The following is a 15,980-nucleotide window of genomic DNA, read 5'->3' as shown; positions in this document are numbered from 1 at the left end:
TTTAAGGGTCCATAGATAAAAAAACACATATAAAGTGTTTTGAAGATTTGAGAGGTGACCTAAAAACTTTGCATGTATTTACTGAGGCAAATTTTCAGAGAATATGTTTTGAAACTATTAATTAGGTTGCCAGCTTCATTGACCCTTTTAGGCTTTTGAGATTTAGCACAGTTACACAGACTTAAATATAGGTCTTTTAGTAAGAGGCATTGTTTATTGGTGAACTGATTTTAGTAGCAGTAATTGTTGGCAAAAAAATTATCGAATAAACTTGATATAAAGTTATAACTGAAGATAAACAAAGAAAATGCAAAATTTATACAATATCGTTGACAACACTATCAATAATTCTGAAGTTTTCCGAATGACAAGCTGCCTTGCAAATAAACGCGGGAAACGTTATACGTCCGAACAAACCACTCGTAAGCAAAATGTCTATTTGTAAATATTTTACATATTCTTGGTTAATGCTTAGTAATAACTATATACCAATTTTATTTGTAAGGCCGTATAAGTTAAAATTTCCAACATGTACTTGTGTTTTAGCTTCTCTCCTCTTAGCTAGTGTGGGAGCATTATTTCTTGTATCATACGATAGAATGGCTGCTGCGGCTCTCACATCAGAAGCTAGGATTACCAGAGCTGTGGCACCGAAGCTAATTGCTTTATCATGGATCATATCTATGCTACTATCTTTACCGTGGATTATAAAAAGAGAATTTAAGGTATGTTTCCTTGGATTAATATTTATAATTTTACTCATAATTTCAATACGGATAATAAACTTTCATATTCAGTTAAAAAATGAGGTAAAGGTTACTAAATACAGTATTTTGGTCACTGGCTGGATATGATTTGAAATTTTTATGTGCCTTTATAAAATCTTACGGTCAGCAAAGGCTCTTTAAGGTTTCTTCTATTATATGCAACTACTATTCGTGTCAGATATGCATCATAAGGGCTTCATATTATGCATATTTCTAGTTTTTCCACAATAAATATTAGATCTACTTACGTTGCAAGGCATAAGATACATTTTTTTTTGTCAAAATTGATTCCTTTCTAATTCTTTTTGATGTCATTTCTAATATACTAGATACTACTACCACTTCGGAAACAAATGGCGTCCTGAGAGAGAAGAAGCGGCGCAAGAAACTCTCCCAGCAATGTACCGTACATTGCTATTGCTAAAATAATCATAATCTAGTCCCACCAGGTTGTCCGGTCACTTACCTACTACTCCACAGCTGAATATCTATTCAGCTGAATATCTATTCAGCTGTGGAGTAGTCGGATTTACGACACATACATTTTTTAATAAAACATTTAAATTTATTTATAGATAATGCCTGAACAGTGGCTGGAAGTTTATTATAAAAGTGTATACATTTCCCTTTAAAGCTATTATGTATTTTATGAAGCTTACTAGAATTAGTTACAAGCAATTCCTGATTTCTAGTGCTATAATAATGAAAATCACTATTAAGAGCAAAAAGGTGACGATTTTTGTGAACGTATGCTAAATTTTCTTTAAGTTATTAGAGATTATGAGGTACTTGATAGTAAAGCACAGTTTTTCAACAAAGTCTCCATAGAACATTATCAAATGCAGGGAAAGCTTGGTTTCAAAGACCTGGTGATTCTTGTAAGGCGATTGATAGGTACTGATCCATAGAATAGTGGTAACAATGGAGGGAGCGACTCTAAAGGCATATGCAAAAAATACAAGGTATCATGCAATATTTTATTTTTATTTTTGACTTAGGGTTTTTATTTGCTATCTTTTTTACAGGAACGCCAATGGAAGAATTTTCTTGAGATGTACTGCGTAGAGGATATCAATTTTCTCGAGATATACTGGCATTTTATTATAATAATGATCGTTTGGCTTCCATTAGGCGTTATGATAGTAACAGTATGTATTTAATAACACTTAAATTATTAATTTTAATTGTTCCATTTAAATGTAAGTTACATAAATTTTAAGATCATATTATCATAAGATCTCTTTTCATGATATGATAATCTGGTTTATGAGTATTAGAAGGATGGCTATAGTGTTCCGGAAAATATTGCTGAAGTATTAATTTCCAAGCAATTTACTACATTCAAGTTACTGGCACTTGAGGCTATATTTATTGATGTGAAAATTTTTTCGAACAAGAGATTGACATATGCACAGAACAGAAAAAACTAGTCATATGTATGACGCGAGTATACCTTAATATTTTCTGACATCATGCATACGACGTATTACTACATAGACACCAGGAGAACATATAGTAGCGGTGATAGTAATGTCTTTCATAGCGGGTAAAATCATGTGTCATCCTAGTAACATGAACCAAGACTTCATTTAGTCCATTGAAATGTTAAATGAGCTTTGCAATGTTTAGAGGACGCAATTTTATTTTTGGGACATGTGGGGGGTCAATAGAAGCTTAACCCCAAGTTTGTAGGTTTGCAGCCCTTGTCCCCCGGCCGCCATCTTGGAAAAAGGGGTGCAAACACCTTTTTCGCGATATCTCGGAAACTATGCGTCCTACAAAAAATTCGTATAGACATAATTTGTAGACCTAGAAGCAATAATTGTCCTTGGGGCATGATCAATCATTAATCTATACTTATATTATAAAAAGGAAAGATTTGATTGGTTGTTAGTTTGTTTGTATTGAATAGGCTCCGAAACAACTGAACCGATTTGAAAAATTCCTTCACTGTTGGGAAGCCAAACTATCCCGGGTGATTGTGATTAAGCTTTATTATGTTTTTATAAAAATTTGAGCCTTTGCAGAACACATCACTACTTATAAAAAAGTGTCGCAACAGCAAATATTATAAAAGTTCTTTGAACAAATGCATTAATTCAAACAAAACAAATCTTATAACTAAATTTACAATATTATAAATACATAAAATTAAAACTATCATTACGTGGAAGCATGCCAAGAATACTGGCAGCATTTCCACGTTGGATAGCTAGGCTGATCCGTTGACCGAAATAGCTGCCAGCGCTTGTATTTCCTGTAGACTTATTGAGGCGCGAAGATAGTGCTTTGTACATTCTATTCTCACCAGTGGGAGACTCCTTTGCACAGGATGCCGGCTAGATTATGGGTACCACAACGGCGCCTATTTCTGCCGTGAAGCAGTAATGTGTGAGTATTACTGTGTTTCGTTCTTAAGGGTGCCGTAGCTAGTGAAATTACTGGGCAAATGAGACTTAACATCTTAATATACTCGTATGTAGTTATAAGCCCTTCAGAATTTTTGGGGTTTTTCAAGAATCCTGAGCGGCACTGCATTGTAATGAGCAGGGCGTATCAATTATCATTGGCTGAACGTCCTGCTCGTCTTGTCCCTTATTTTTACAAAAAAAAATCTCCTCTCTCCTCTGGGCCCCACGGGCCAAGTGTCTCGACACCAAACGGCACAAGTTTCTTTTATTTTTAAAATTTTATTGAAATGTCGCTACTACGTGCTAAGTCCTGTGTGTACGCAGCTGAAGTCGCGGGGTATTAGCTAGTACTATTTAAATAGAATAAAACAAAACACGAATTTTCAGTATGGTGCTATTCTTTGGCGACTTGAATGGAGCGCTCGGGAACTAGCCTCTCGGGGCGGAGGGCAGACAATATCCAGAGCAAAGGGAAAAGCTATGCGAATTACTGCTTTTGTTTTGCTCGCTGCCGTTGTATGCCGGCTGCCTTACACTGTTCTCGTGTACTGGAGAAACAACATGCCAAGAAGTATTAATGCTGTACGTTTTCTATACTTTCAGATTATCTTTTTTCATTAGTAAACTTCCAAACCTAATTCTGTTATAATATTGACACGGGGGTGGGTCAGGGATTGGAAATAAAACTCCCCTTATAGGAACGAGTCTTTATTTGCGTTCACTTTTTTTCGAACTTGCACTACGCCGGTCTGCCGCTGTTCCTCATGTCGGCGGCGGTACCTTCAACGCGTCACACCGCACCGAACACTAAGTCTCTTCTATCTTCTTCTTCTTGGAACACTTCCACTTTTCACTATTTCTTCTTTTCTTCTTCTTCTTCTTCTTTACACTTCCGAGTCAGAACTAGAACTGCCGTAGGCCACGCTTAGTACGGCTTATATACCCCCGGATCTGTTCTATTTTCAAAATGATTCTCCTATTCCATCTTTAAGTTTAAATTGTACTAGAAAATTCTTTTAACTACTTTTATCCTGCTTACACATTTTCCATCCCTTTTTTCTGTTCGATTTGATCCTGAACTTACTAGAAATTTCCATTAACTTTACAAAACCCAAAATATTCCATACACTTGTAGGTGTATCGAACCCGAGTCTACAGCGTCTAAAGTAAACACTTTTACGCTAAAGCTACGAGTATTGCTGACGGAGCTGTTGAAATTATCAATGTCTTGAAGTTTGACAACTCTCGTCATGTACGTTGCTGCACGATATGACGTTTGACAACTCTCGTCATATACGTCGAAGCGTAGCTACGCGACAATATTTTAAATTAACCACGTATCACATTGGCACATTGAAATTATTTAAAAAGGGTAGCGTGATTATATCAATTATAACGTATGACCGCCAGTGATTGAGAGTGTCAGACTTTGTGTAAACGAACGTTTTGTGCTGTCAAATAAATCAAATTTGATTTGATTTGAATTGAAATACGTTTCAATTTGCTATTGGCACATTGATTTGATTTCAAAGGGTTATAACAATTAGAAAGTATGATCGCTTGTGATTGCCATTTTGTGTAAACAAACTTTATGTATCGTCAAATCTTTATATATATAATTTTTGTGTGCGTGTGTATGTCACTGAACTCTTCCTAGACGGCTGGACCTATTCTAATGAAACTTGCTGTGTGTATTCAGGTGGATGTTTTTGTTTGTTTCAGTGAATTTGAGATTGGATTAGATTCTCAATTCCGTCCATATTATATAATTTTCCTGTTCATGTGTATATTAGTGAACTCGTCCTAACGGCTGGACCGATTTTTTAAATTTAAGAGGTGTGTACAGGACAACGTCTGTTGGGTCCACTAGTCTATATATATAAAAATGAATTGCTGTTCGTTAGTCTCGCTAAAACTCGAGAACGGCTGGACCGATTTGGCTAATTTTGGTCTTGAATTATTTGTGGAAGTCCAGGGAAGGTTTAAAAGGTGAATAAATATGAAAGTGTTCGGTATTAAATAAAAACAACAATTTTGTTTTTCCTTTGATGTGTCCCCCGTCGTCCGATATTTGTTTTGTATGGACATATTTTCTATGAGAGAATTTATTGACGCACGGTTTGACAGTTCTCCTGTAAAACACTTCATTACAACAACAGGGAGCATATTTTACGAAATAATTCTTGATGTTATGAAATATTATTGACAAAAACATAAAAAAACAGTATTTTATTTATTATATACAGAACAACGTCTATCGGGTCAACTAGTATATTATAATGTAAATATATATTTTGATTTGATTTAAATTGAAATACGATTCAATATGCCAATAGCACATTATGTAAACAACTGTTCCGTACTGTCATATAAAGATATTTAGATTTGATTGACTTGTTACACGATAAGAATGCTTTCTACTTACGATATGTGCTCGCTTATAACAATTTCTGTTTAATATACATCTGAATTCACTGTCAAAAATGATACACAATAACAAACGATACACAACCGAGTCTGTCTCCCCAAGGGGAGAAGATGAAGGTCTAATCTTGCAAACATCCTGATATACTTTCCTGGAAGAATACTACTTCCCCTATATCAATTATTATCAGCCCTTTCAGGTAAACTGTTAAGTTCTCGTTTCTCTGACCCGTCTTCAGTTGCTTCATACCTGTGTTATCTTTTTAAGGGTTTAATCGTTACCACAATAATATTACTTTTGATAATAAAATAAGCATTCTGAATTTAATAATAATTAATAATTTCTCAGAGCCCGTTATTGAATTACAACATAATTTTTCAACAGAATTCTTGAGAAGGTGTTATTGGTATTTTTTATGATACTGCCTGATATTGCCTCATAATTTCATTGACTATGGTCTGATTTCGATATTTTTATTTTATTTGAAATAGCATATAGTTTCCACATTGGTTCCATATATGGATAATTTTAAAATTGGGGCTTAGTAAGATATTAAAAGTACTATTTGAGATCAATAAGTATATTCATTTCTAATTCACTTTTTTATTACTATGGAGCATTTTACATTTTCTTTCAACAGTTCTTCAATATAATTTTTATGTGTATGTAATATAACACCAATTTAAAATTTATTTTTAATGATACTTATTACTAAAACTTTATCTCTCTCCTCTATTCTAATATGGTTAATAAGGATGTTATCTAAATTAATTATCAATAATCAGTGCTGCAGTTATTCTTCTTGTGGACTTGAACTATGCAAAATTTTATATTCTGTAAGTGCGTACACAGTTTTTTTTTAAGTTTTTTGGCCAATAGAGAACAAATGGCTAACATTTTATAAAATAAGTACCACGAAAACCTCTCGGTTTTATCTGGGCACTTAGAGCCATTCAATTTATTTTTAATTATCAAATTTAAATTTCCTTTTTTTCAAAACCTATTCTTTTTTTAGGGACTATCTTTTCAAGCGTTTAACTTGTGGATTAATTAAAATATTAAAAATGTTATTTCTTCAGGTTGAAGGTGCATATGAAATTGTGTGGTTTACAGCAAATTTCCTTTTGTATTTGAATTGTGCTATCAATCCTCTTATCTACGGCTTCACAAATACTAGATTCAGGAATGCAATGGACCGGACTCCCGGACTGGCGTGCTTTCGATTTGGATACTGGTGCTGCTTTTGTAGCGCAGTATGTATTTATTTTTTTGCTATTAAATTCTTATTGCAACATTTATGGTCATCAAGAGAAATCATTTTTTTCATATCTAAGACTATGACAACCTTTAAATTTTACTCCAAAGTAGCCTTAAAGTAGTAATAGTAAAATTGTATTTTCAGCGTACCAAATCTATATCACTATCTATATAAGGGATCACTCACTTTCTTGCCCATCAATCCGTCTGACAAGACGCGGATTTTGATAACTACAGAACCTTAAGCTGAGAATCAAGGTTTATTTATATAAAAGATACGTCCATTCAGATCCAATATTTATATGTAAATTTTGGAAAAACTTTAACTAAAGCTATAGGACAGACAAATCGTGTTTAAATTTTTGAAGATCTCGTTTAGAGGTACTTGAAGCACGAGATTAATTTTAATATGGTTTCCATTATCATCATCATCATCAGCCGGAAGACGTCCACTGCTGGACAAAGGCCTCCTCCGAACATCGCCATGTTGATCGGTTCTGCGCTGTCTTCATCCAACCTATTCCGGCGATCTTGACCAGATCGTCGGTATATCTTGTGGGGGCTTACCAACACTGCGTCTCTTATGGTTCTGATACTTTCAATTAAATATCAGCTGCAAATAGTAGTAATTGGAATCTTCTTTTTCAAAATAATAAGTTTATATTTAGTAAACTCGTGGTATAAAACAGAAAGCCAAGATTGACGCACCGCTTGTCCGGTGGCGACTCTGAGAATGGTGAATTCGCGACGGTTCTATACGCCTCTGTGTAGACCCATGATCTTGGGTCTTGTGCATATACATCCCATCCCTCCCTGCAGGGCACCTACCCGGCTGGGAACGTGTGAAAAGCACTTTAGCGTAGGTGCCATTTCGTGAGAATTAATGAAAACATTCCAAAGTTGTATATCCTTACTGATCTTACATTCCAGAATATTATTCTACGGATTATCGTGGACGAATTGTTCATTGAAAGAAAATTATCATTTTTGATGTACCAATATGTTTCTTGATGTCTGGCGTAACCCAAAAATGTGCAATTTACATGAAACAGCTTTCAGCTTGATTATTTCCGAGTCAATATGACTTGAGGATCTTTAAGATAAGAAGTTGTGTGGGCAGCCTTTGAGGCTAGTGTGTCCAAGACAAGTTTTCTAGTGTCACTAATATAATTAATATATAAATAAATGATTTATTTATTGTCTCAGTTATATTATTTCTAAGAGAAACTAAGCTCATCAAATACCTTTATCTTCCTTGTTTGAGATGAATTTGAAGGTATTATATTTAATACCTTGAAATTCAAATATGTTTTGTGCATTTCAGACTGTCAAGAAAACGAAGGAACTGGAAATCCACAATCCCGATCGGATTTATATAATTGATAATGTGACTCCAAAGCCAAATAGGAAACTCTCTCACGCGATCAAGAACTTCTTGCATTTTAACAAGCATACATTAGAATTGAGTATTCCGAAAGTAGATGAACCTACTACGAAGCCAACGAGAGTGACTCCATTAAGAATTGAACAGTTCAATTAGAATGTTGATTACAAATTAGTTTTAGCAGTAAATATGATTGATAAGAAATATAAATTTATCAAATTGAAATTATTTTATTGAGCAATATACAATAATATGAAGAATCTTTAACAAAGTTTAATAAATATGGTATACAAATTCAACGTAATGTTATTTCTGATAGCCAAGATGTCTAATGCTTATCTCTGATCTTTTGCACATAGTAATCAGTGACGGAAGAGATTTGAATAAAGACCTGAAGCTTCCTGTGTCGTTCCTGTTCATCACTGACCTGTATAAATACCACTGGACAGGTAATTCCATATGTTTGAAAGATTTTTTTTTGTGCCTATTTGAAGCGGCACTCGCGAGAGTCCAGAGGACTAATTTTGACGTATAATGCAAATGGCTGCGAAGGAACGCATAATACTCTGAAGTATTTTTGCATTTTGAATTAATTTCGTTAATTTTCCGTATTATTTATACTTCGAGAATCAACTTAATTGTTTTGTAAATAGTTTCCCACCATCTATCGATGTTTGCTGAGATTGTTATCACTATTTTAGTACCGCAGACTCTCGCTACATGGCCAACAGCGCCAAAATGGTGAATATCAAACAGCCACAAAAGTACTTTGACAGCCGCCAGTCCAGTGGCATATAGTTTAGGGGTCAGTGCTGTTCACCTATTTTCTACAAACATTTATTTTAGTCGCGTCCAGTAAATACGACAAAACTAAAAAAATCAAACTTTCAATAAGAACTGTTTACTTGACAGTTACACTGCTTACTGAAAAACTACTAATAGTTTCAGTAGTAATTATAAAATGCATGTTGTAGAATAAAATATATATGAACAATGTGTACAAGATTATGCTTCCATGCTTTTGTGGGGTATTTTACCAGTTTTTATCAATTAGATGATGTCGAATCTATCAATGTTGCCAATTCATTTACTTTCTGTTCAAGTATTAATTTCATTTGTGGTTCTACTTTCAAAATCTGCACCGCTTCTTGAAGTAGGACCATGCTTTCCATCAACTGTTCCTGAAATAAGAGGAAACATTCAATAACTAAAGGTTCAATTATTTCAATATACATAATATTGGACACTGTTTATTTTTCATTTTGTTTATAGATATGCTAATTAGTTATTTGGTTTACGTCTCGTGAAAAGCATCGTCGTCCTCTCTTAAATGTCATTTCCTGTGGTTGAATTGTATCATTCCCATCACTAAAATATGGTCGAGGGAAGCAATTCAGCTCATGCTGAATGCTCGTGAACAGGTGCTACTAGGCCTGGGCTGACGATCCTATATCCGAGAGTTTGCTTTTATTGTTTACTTCTAAGTTATAATTTCAAATATTTAAAAATGTTCGGACAATACTTTTTTCATTAACTTTTGTATAGTATATTGATACAAATCCTGTGCTCAACATCTCTTGAGATTTTTATGAATTAAATACATTTTTTATTGCATCATTTTGCATAGATTGTTTTGCATCTTATTTCCCAACTTTGATATATTTGTGTGTATAAATATACCACCTACTTCAAAAAAGGAATTTCAATTCTTCGGTACGTTCTTTTCTTATGTTTGTTGGTCAGAACTTTCGACTGGGATTTTGATAATTCTTTTAGTCTTAGTCTTTAAGTCTAAGTCGGTTTCAGCCAAGATAGGTTTGTGTACATAGTAATAGGTGAGATATGCTTGAGTCGCACGTGCGACATGAGAAGCCGAGAGGCGAGAGCGGGGCCGTGGCGGACCGGTATTCCAAAAATAATAATAATCGTAACTAGAATTAATCTAATTCTATAATATCTATAATCTATTCTAATCTAATTAATAAGATATTGGATTAAATCACGCAATTATTTTATACTTTTTAGTGCATATTATATTAATTGTTTTGGAATAGTGGTTTTGAAGTCGGTTGTTTTTTTTTAACTATCGTAACATTGGGTACTGTTATAGGTTAAGTTTTATATTTATTGTTAATGCCGTTTATTTCCAAAATAAATAAATAAATGATATTTAAAATGATTAAGCTGTAAATAATATTTTTAAACACAAGCAGTTTGTGTCTTGCAACAATTTCTCTCTTTTTATTGAAACTTTAATTCCGAAGTGGTGGTAATTGGTAAATGTGTAACTTTGACATTAATGAGTATAATTGTTTCATCTTAATGTATAAATAGATACTGAGTTTGAGTTAATTTATTTGTGAATTTTGAGTTAACCTTTTCGCATTTGCCGAAAGTTGGTGTTAGATGTCCATTATTTTCATATTTTTTTTTAACTCTTTGTCTGTTCGTTTGTTCCCTATAATTTTCAAAAAACAGAAACATCTAAGCTGATTTGTATGTGGAAAGCTCCTGTTACCGACATAGCCAAAATGATTGCGAAACTGAAGCAGGATTTTAAATTAAAAGAAAAGTACTTACATCATTAAATCTAAACAAATAATAATTAACGTGTTGAAAATTTTCATTCTCTAAATAATATTGAGGTCAGTACAAGCTTAACAACACTCCGGTACAAGTGCTGGCAAAGTTCCAATATTTTTATAGTAACGACGTCTAACAGCGTACCTATTGAATGTGATAGTAATTTTTATGAAAATATTAAAATCACACCTGTCTATTGAAATAAATGGATCAGAATCTGTGATCTGACGCAAATAAGACATAATCACCATAATTTCTTTATTTAAGACTATATTTATTGTCTTAATGGTGGTACCACCGATACTTTGTAGCAATATACAGTATAATCCTGTGATGCAGTAATGTGTTTCGGTCAGTAAGGCGCCGTAGCTAGTGAAATTACTGGGCCAGTGAGACTTAACGTCTTTTGTCTCAAGGTGACGAGCGCAATTATTGTAGTGCTGCTCAGACTTTCTGTGTTTATTAAGAATCCTGAGCGTATCAATTACCATCAACTGAGCGTCCTGCTCGTTATCCTCCTGTCTCAACCCATTATTTTCATAAAAAATTGACCTATAGTTGAACACTTTCGTGATCTTGTAGTAATGGATGGATAGCAAGCTTTTATACACTTGTCATTACGATTATACAACACAAAAAGCTTAATAAATGCTCGGTTTTTTCAAAGGAATGTTAAAATAAAAAAAAAAAACTAACATACATCGCTGTATTTTGCTTATGTCTGTAAAATAACTTACAGTCCATATAGCGGTCCTTTACGCGTCGCTTGAATTATGTTCTCCGAAAAGATGACTTTTACGGGGATAGACTTATATTTTTTGGTCTACATAAACTTGAAGATAGGCGGAAAGTGACATGAATTTATTATTACACTATATTGTGGCTAACTATTCAAGACTTCTTTTTTATATTATAATCAATATAATAGCTTACCAATCCTTAGAATAATATTACTGTAATGTAATAATTTTAATTATGTTCTCTTGGTTCCAATTGAAACGAGCGTTACATGGCCAAGCGTGCACTACCAGAAAATACAGTTAAGTTGGGATAAGAAAGTAGATAAAGCAGAGAGTTATTTGAAATTCTATTTTACAACTTTTATTCAACTTGCAATGTGTGTGTGTTTTGAACTGATCAAATCTTGCAACAGAATTGAATCCGTTATCTTTAAAATTCAAAGCTCTTCGTCAAAGAAGCCGGAATTTATTTTCTCTATTTATACAATTTAATTATTATTAATGCTATTTCAGTCTATAAAAAATTTGCCTTACGGCCCGGTCCACCTATTTAATAAAATATTTGATCACCTCCGCCTACTTATTTCATGTACAAAATACCAATGATCAAGTTTTTTGAGATTTAGTATCAATCTGTTCAAAATATCGGGATTTACCTGGGCACCTTCTTTAGTAATCTTATCAACTTCAAAATCTCTCTTTGATTGCATTACTAGCGCAGCTTGTAACTCAAGAAGTATGTTTCCTCGAAATTTTGTCCACCCCGGCTCTAACTGGTCTGCTACCTCCAAGAGTTCAAAACAAATGTCTATTTTACGTTTTAGAAGGTAGTCGGGTAAATCTGTAAATAATTCAAAATATATATATCATTATTTTTAGTAATGCAGTAACTTGATATTTTAAGCTGCATATTGTTATTATCAAACTTGTTCAATTTTACTATAATTAAGATTTATTATTATTTAAATATAAGGCATTTAAATTGAAATCTTATTTCTATTAATTTCAAGTTTATTTGTTTCTTTTTATAATGTACCTAATTACAACTTTACTTAATCCCCGCGCGTTGGAACGGGGACGGAACCTTTTGGACATTAACATCTGCGTGCAGTAGTTTGTTTGTTTTGCAATCGGTACTTTTGATTGATGATTTATGAAGTGTGTGCACAGAATAAAAAGTAAAATCATGACTGAGCACGACGTCATATTATGTCACTAACATGGCAAGCCTGTCCCCATTTTATCATGTGGGTATGATATCAGATTTTGTAATCGCAGACTTCTAAAAATGTATAATATTAGGTACCTGTTAATGTGTAGCCGTTATAGTTTCCATAAATTTGCATAAGTGCTAACTTTGCTTGTATTATTAAGTGATTCTTAGGATGTAAGGTTTTGCAATAGTTTTCAATAAAGTCTTCAAATTCTTTTGGATTCGTCTTGTTTATTTTCTTAAGATCTTGCTTTAAAGCATTATTACCCCAAAACATTTGTCTACTTTCTATACAGTGTTCACACTTTGCGCATTTCCAAGGAGCAGTTTCACTTAAAGGATTTGTCGAAAGCATCATTGTTTTTGAATCACCGTTACTGCAAATTGAGCAATATATGCTTCCTAAATAGGTTTCAAATTCCGTCGCATCTGCACATCTGTTACAGCAGCAGTCAAAATATTTTATGCTTTTCAAATGTTTTCTTCTATCTAATGTACTCCACAGTGACTGTGTGTATGTAACAGTCAACTCTTCTCCCTTTTTAATTGGAACAGTGGCAATCAAAATCATGGCATTATCATCACCAACAAATAAGTGTCTGGTATTAGGCCTGCAATTATGATTCATCATTGAAGCAGTAACATAAATACCTCTAAATCGCTTTGAGCCATCCGCTGATCTTACATCAAATGAATTCGTATCAAATATCGAAGCTATCCTTAAAATAGTTTCCTCTTCAAATGGCAGTTTTAGTACCTGTACTATAAATGTAACTAGATTAGCTTTTAAAACTTTATATAATTGTGTGTGTATTCTGTCTTCTAAGTGGGATTCTAAGTTCATTATACTTTCAAATTGACCAGGGCTAGACTTCTTCATTAAAAGGACTCTTAAAGGCGCAATAACACAATACGCTGCTTGTCCTTTATCAGTAGGGTCATACTGAATATTACATTTGTATTGATTAGATGTCATTAGATCACATTCTTCTTTATGCACTTCAGATTTTTCACATTCGGCGTCGCACATGGGCCAATTACATTTAGAACATTTATAAAAATCCAAAACGTTATTATTTTCAATTGGTTCTAGTTTACGAGCACACGAAAGACAATGGGGTAAACATGCCATTCTCGGACCAGTTACAGCTGGCTTTTCCCGTAGAATCACTTCTCCTTGCTTTATGTCTCTTGAAGCTACCATATGTCTCCCAATAAGTTTTGAATATTCTATTTTGAACGGTCGACAGTTGATTTTATGGCCATCTTTCCACGCGACTTTTTGATGATCTTTAGAGCAGTAGAATACCAATTTGCATCCCCCGCAGGTTTGATTAGCAGGCTTCTGGCACACGTCACACGCGGGCATTTTTCTTCCTTGTTTTATATTGTTAAATCGAGTAACACATACGGCTAACCTAGCCGGTTACTGATAGAATACTTGACAAAAATAGATACTGGTAATTATCAAAGCATACTAAACACTCGGATTCGTGCCAACAGAATGAAGAATTACAAAACGTGGTCTACTTAATAAAAACAAAATGTTTTATGTTCAGCTACTATTTATCTAATCAAATATAAGCATGTTGTAATTTTATTTGAATTAGTTTATGTGTGTAATACTTTGAAGTCTGCATCGAAATTATAAATTGAATGAGATCCATAAAATATTAATAGTAGATTTTATATTAAGGTAATTTTAGATTCACCTTCACCATGAACATCTACTGAGCTATTGAAAAGAAGTTTGACACAAAAAACTATGAGATAAAAATAATCTTTTTTTAATGAAAATAAGGGACGAGACGAGCAGGACGTGCAGCTGATGGTAATAGATACGCCATGCCTATTACAATGCAGTGCCGCTCAGGATTCTTGAAAATAAACAAAAATTCTGAGTGCTCGTCACTGTAAGACATAAGAGGTTAAGTCTCATTTGCCCAGTAATTCCACTAGCTACTGCGCCCTTCACACCGAAACACAGAAATGTTTATACATTACTGCTTCAGGCAGGAACCTACCGTGCGGAAGAAAGAGCGCAAGCGCAAGAAACTCAGCGGCCTTGTGTAATGTAATATATCATGAAGAAAATCATTAATGTAATAGTAACCCTTACCACACAAGCGCTTTTTAACAATTCCTTTGAATTTAGTTATAAATTTGTTTTGAACATTCTCTGGGATCTTGCTGTAAAAGTATAAACATCCATCGATAAAAGACTTACTAACTCTACTTATCCGAGTAGTAAGCATAATAAGTTTATGGTTTTTCCTGGTGTTATCATTATGCTTATGACAGTATCTATAAAATTAACATGTCTTATATCTTTAAACCAGCATTTCTTGTATATATAAATTCTGAATCTTGGAAACGGCTCCAACGATTTTAATGAAATCGATCTAGCTAGGTTTCAATTTTAAATAGTGTAGTTTTAATGAGAAACAGCTAAAATAACATTAGAATACAAAGGCAAATTTCACCCCGGTTCGAATCCAGATGTCCTATTAGTTTTTTTTGTTTCTAGTTTTGTACATTCTTATAAATCCGAGCAAAGCAGATATTGTACATAGCATTATCAAAAATATATTTAATGGCAACAATTAAGAAGTTTGTTTCTTTTAATTTTGCTCTCAATGATTCTTTAGGATCTATAAAAGCGTGAATAGCCCTCTTCTAAAGCACATAGGAATATACCATAGGACACATTCTATGAAATAGATTTAGATATATGGTATAGCAAACTTATTTTTGTAGAAACGTATTTACATTTGATATCCCTAGCCGATACACCAGCTCACGCGGGTAAAGTTGTTTGAAAGCACTTTTTTCATACTTCACAAAAAAAAAATTACGGCAGTGTGCGCTTAAGGGTAGACAGGCTTTACAATACATCGCGAATCTATCATATCACACAAAAAGGACAACCGGATATTATCTAAAACAAACACAAAAAGAGCTATTATATTAAATATTGCTATTTATAACCCTAAAGAATCATTGAGAGCAACATTCAAAGAAATTAACATCTTGACTTTTGCTTCTCAATATATTTTTGATAATGTAATGTATGTTCATAGGCACATTAGGGAATTTGATAGAAACTGTCAAAACCATAATGTTAACACCAGGAACCGACATAAACTTATAATGCCTTCTACTCGGCTAAGTCGAGTTAGTAATTCTTTTGTGGGGTTGTG

The 15,980-nt window shown here is 33.6% G+C and overlaps 2 protein-coding genes across 2 annotated transcripts; one reads left to right on the top strand and one right to left on the bottom strand.

Annotated features, from left to right (window-relative positions):
• The first annotated feature begins 373 nt into the window (after window positions 1–373).
• LOC126973887 (RYamide receptor) lies at window positions 374–8,400 on the top strand. Its single transcript, XM_050821247.1, has 6 exons — window positions 374–422; window positions 547–725; window positions 1,793–1,915; window positions 3,566–3,760; window positions 6,683–6,856; window positions 8,185–8,400. The coding sequence occupies exons 2-6, from the start codon at window positions 600–602 to the stop codon at window positions 8,398–8,400; spliced, it is 834 nt and encodes a 277-aa protein (XP_050677204.1). The 5' UTR covers window positions 374–422; window positions 547–599.
• A 54-nt stretch (window positions 8,401–8,454) lies between these two features.
• Window positions 8,455–14,236, bottom strand: LOC126973876 (SET domain-containing protein SmydA-8). Its single transcript, XM_050821232.1, has 3 exons — window positions 12,874–14,236; window positions 12,224–12,408; window positions 8,455–9,425 (listed from the first exon to the last, which is right to left on the bottom strand). Exons 1-3 carry the CDS (start codon window positions 14,147–14,149, stop codon window positions 9,291–9,293), a joined length of 1,596 nt encoding a protein of 531 aa, XP_050677189.1. The 5' UTR covers window positions 14,150–14,236; the 3' UTR covers window positions 8,455–9,290.
• Window positions 14,237–15,980: the final 1,744 nt, after the last annotated feature.

Source organism: Leptidea sinapis, chromosome 30 (genome assembly GCF_905404315.1).
Source record: "Leptidea sinapis chromosome 30, ilLepSina1.1, whole genome shotgun sequence".
Lineage (NCBI taxonomy): Eukaryota > Metazoa > Arthropoda > Insecta > Lepidoptera > Pieridae > Leptidea > Leptidea sinapis.
Note: the sequence above shows the minus strand (reverse complement) of the source record. Positions and strands in the feature narration are given on the sequence as shown.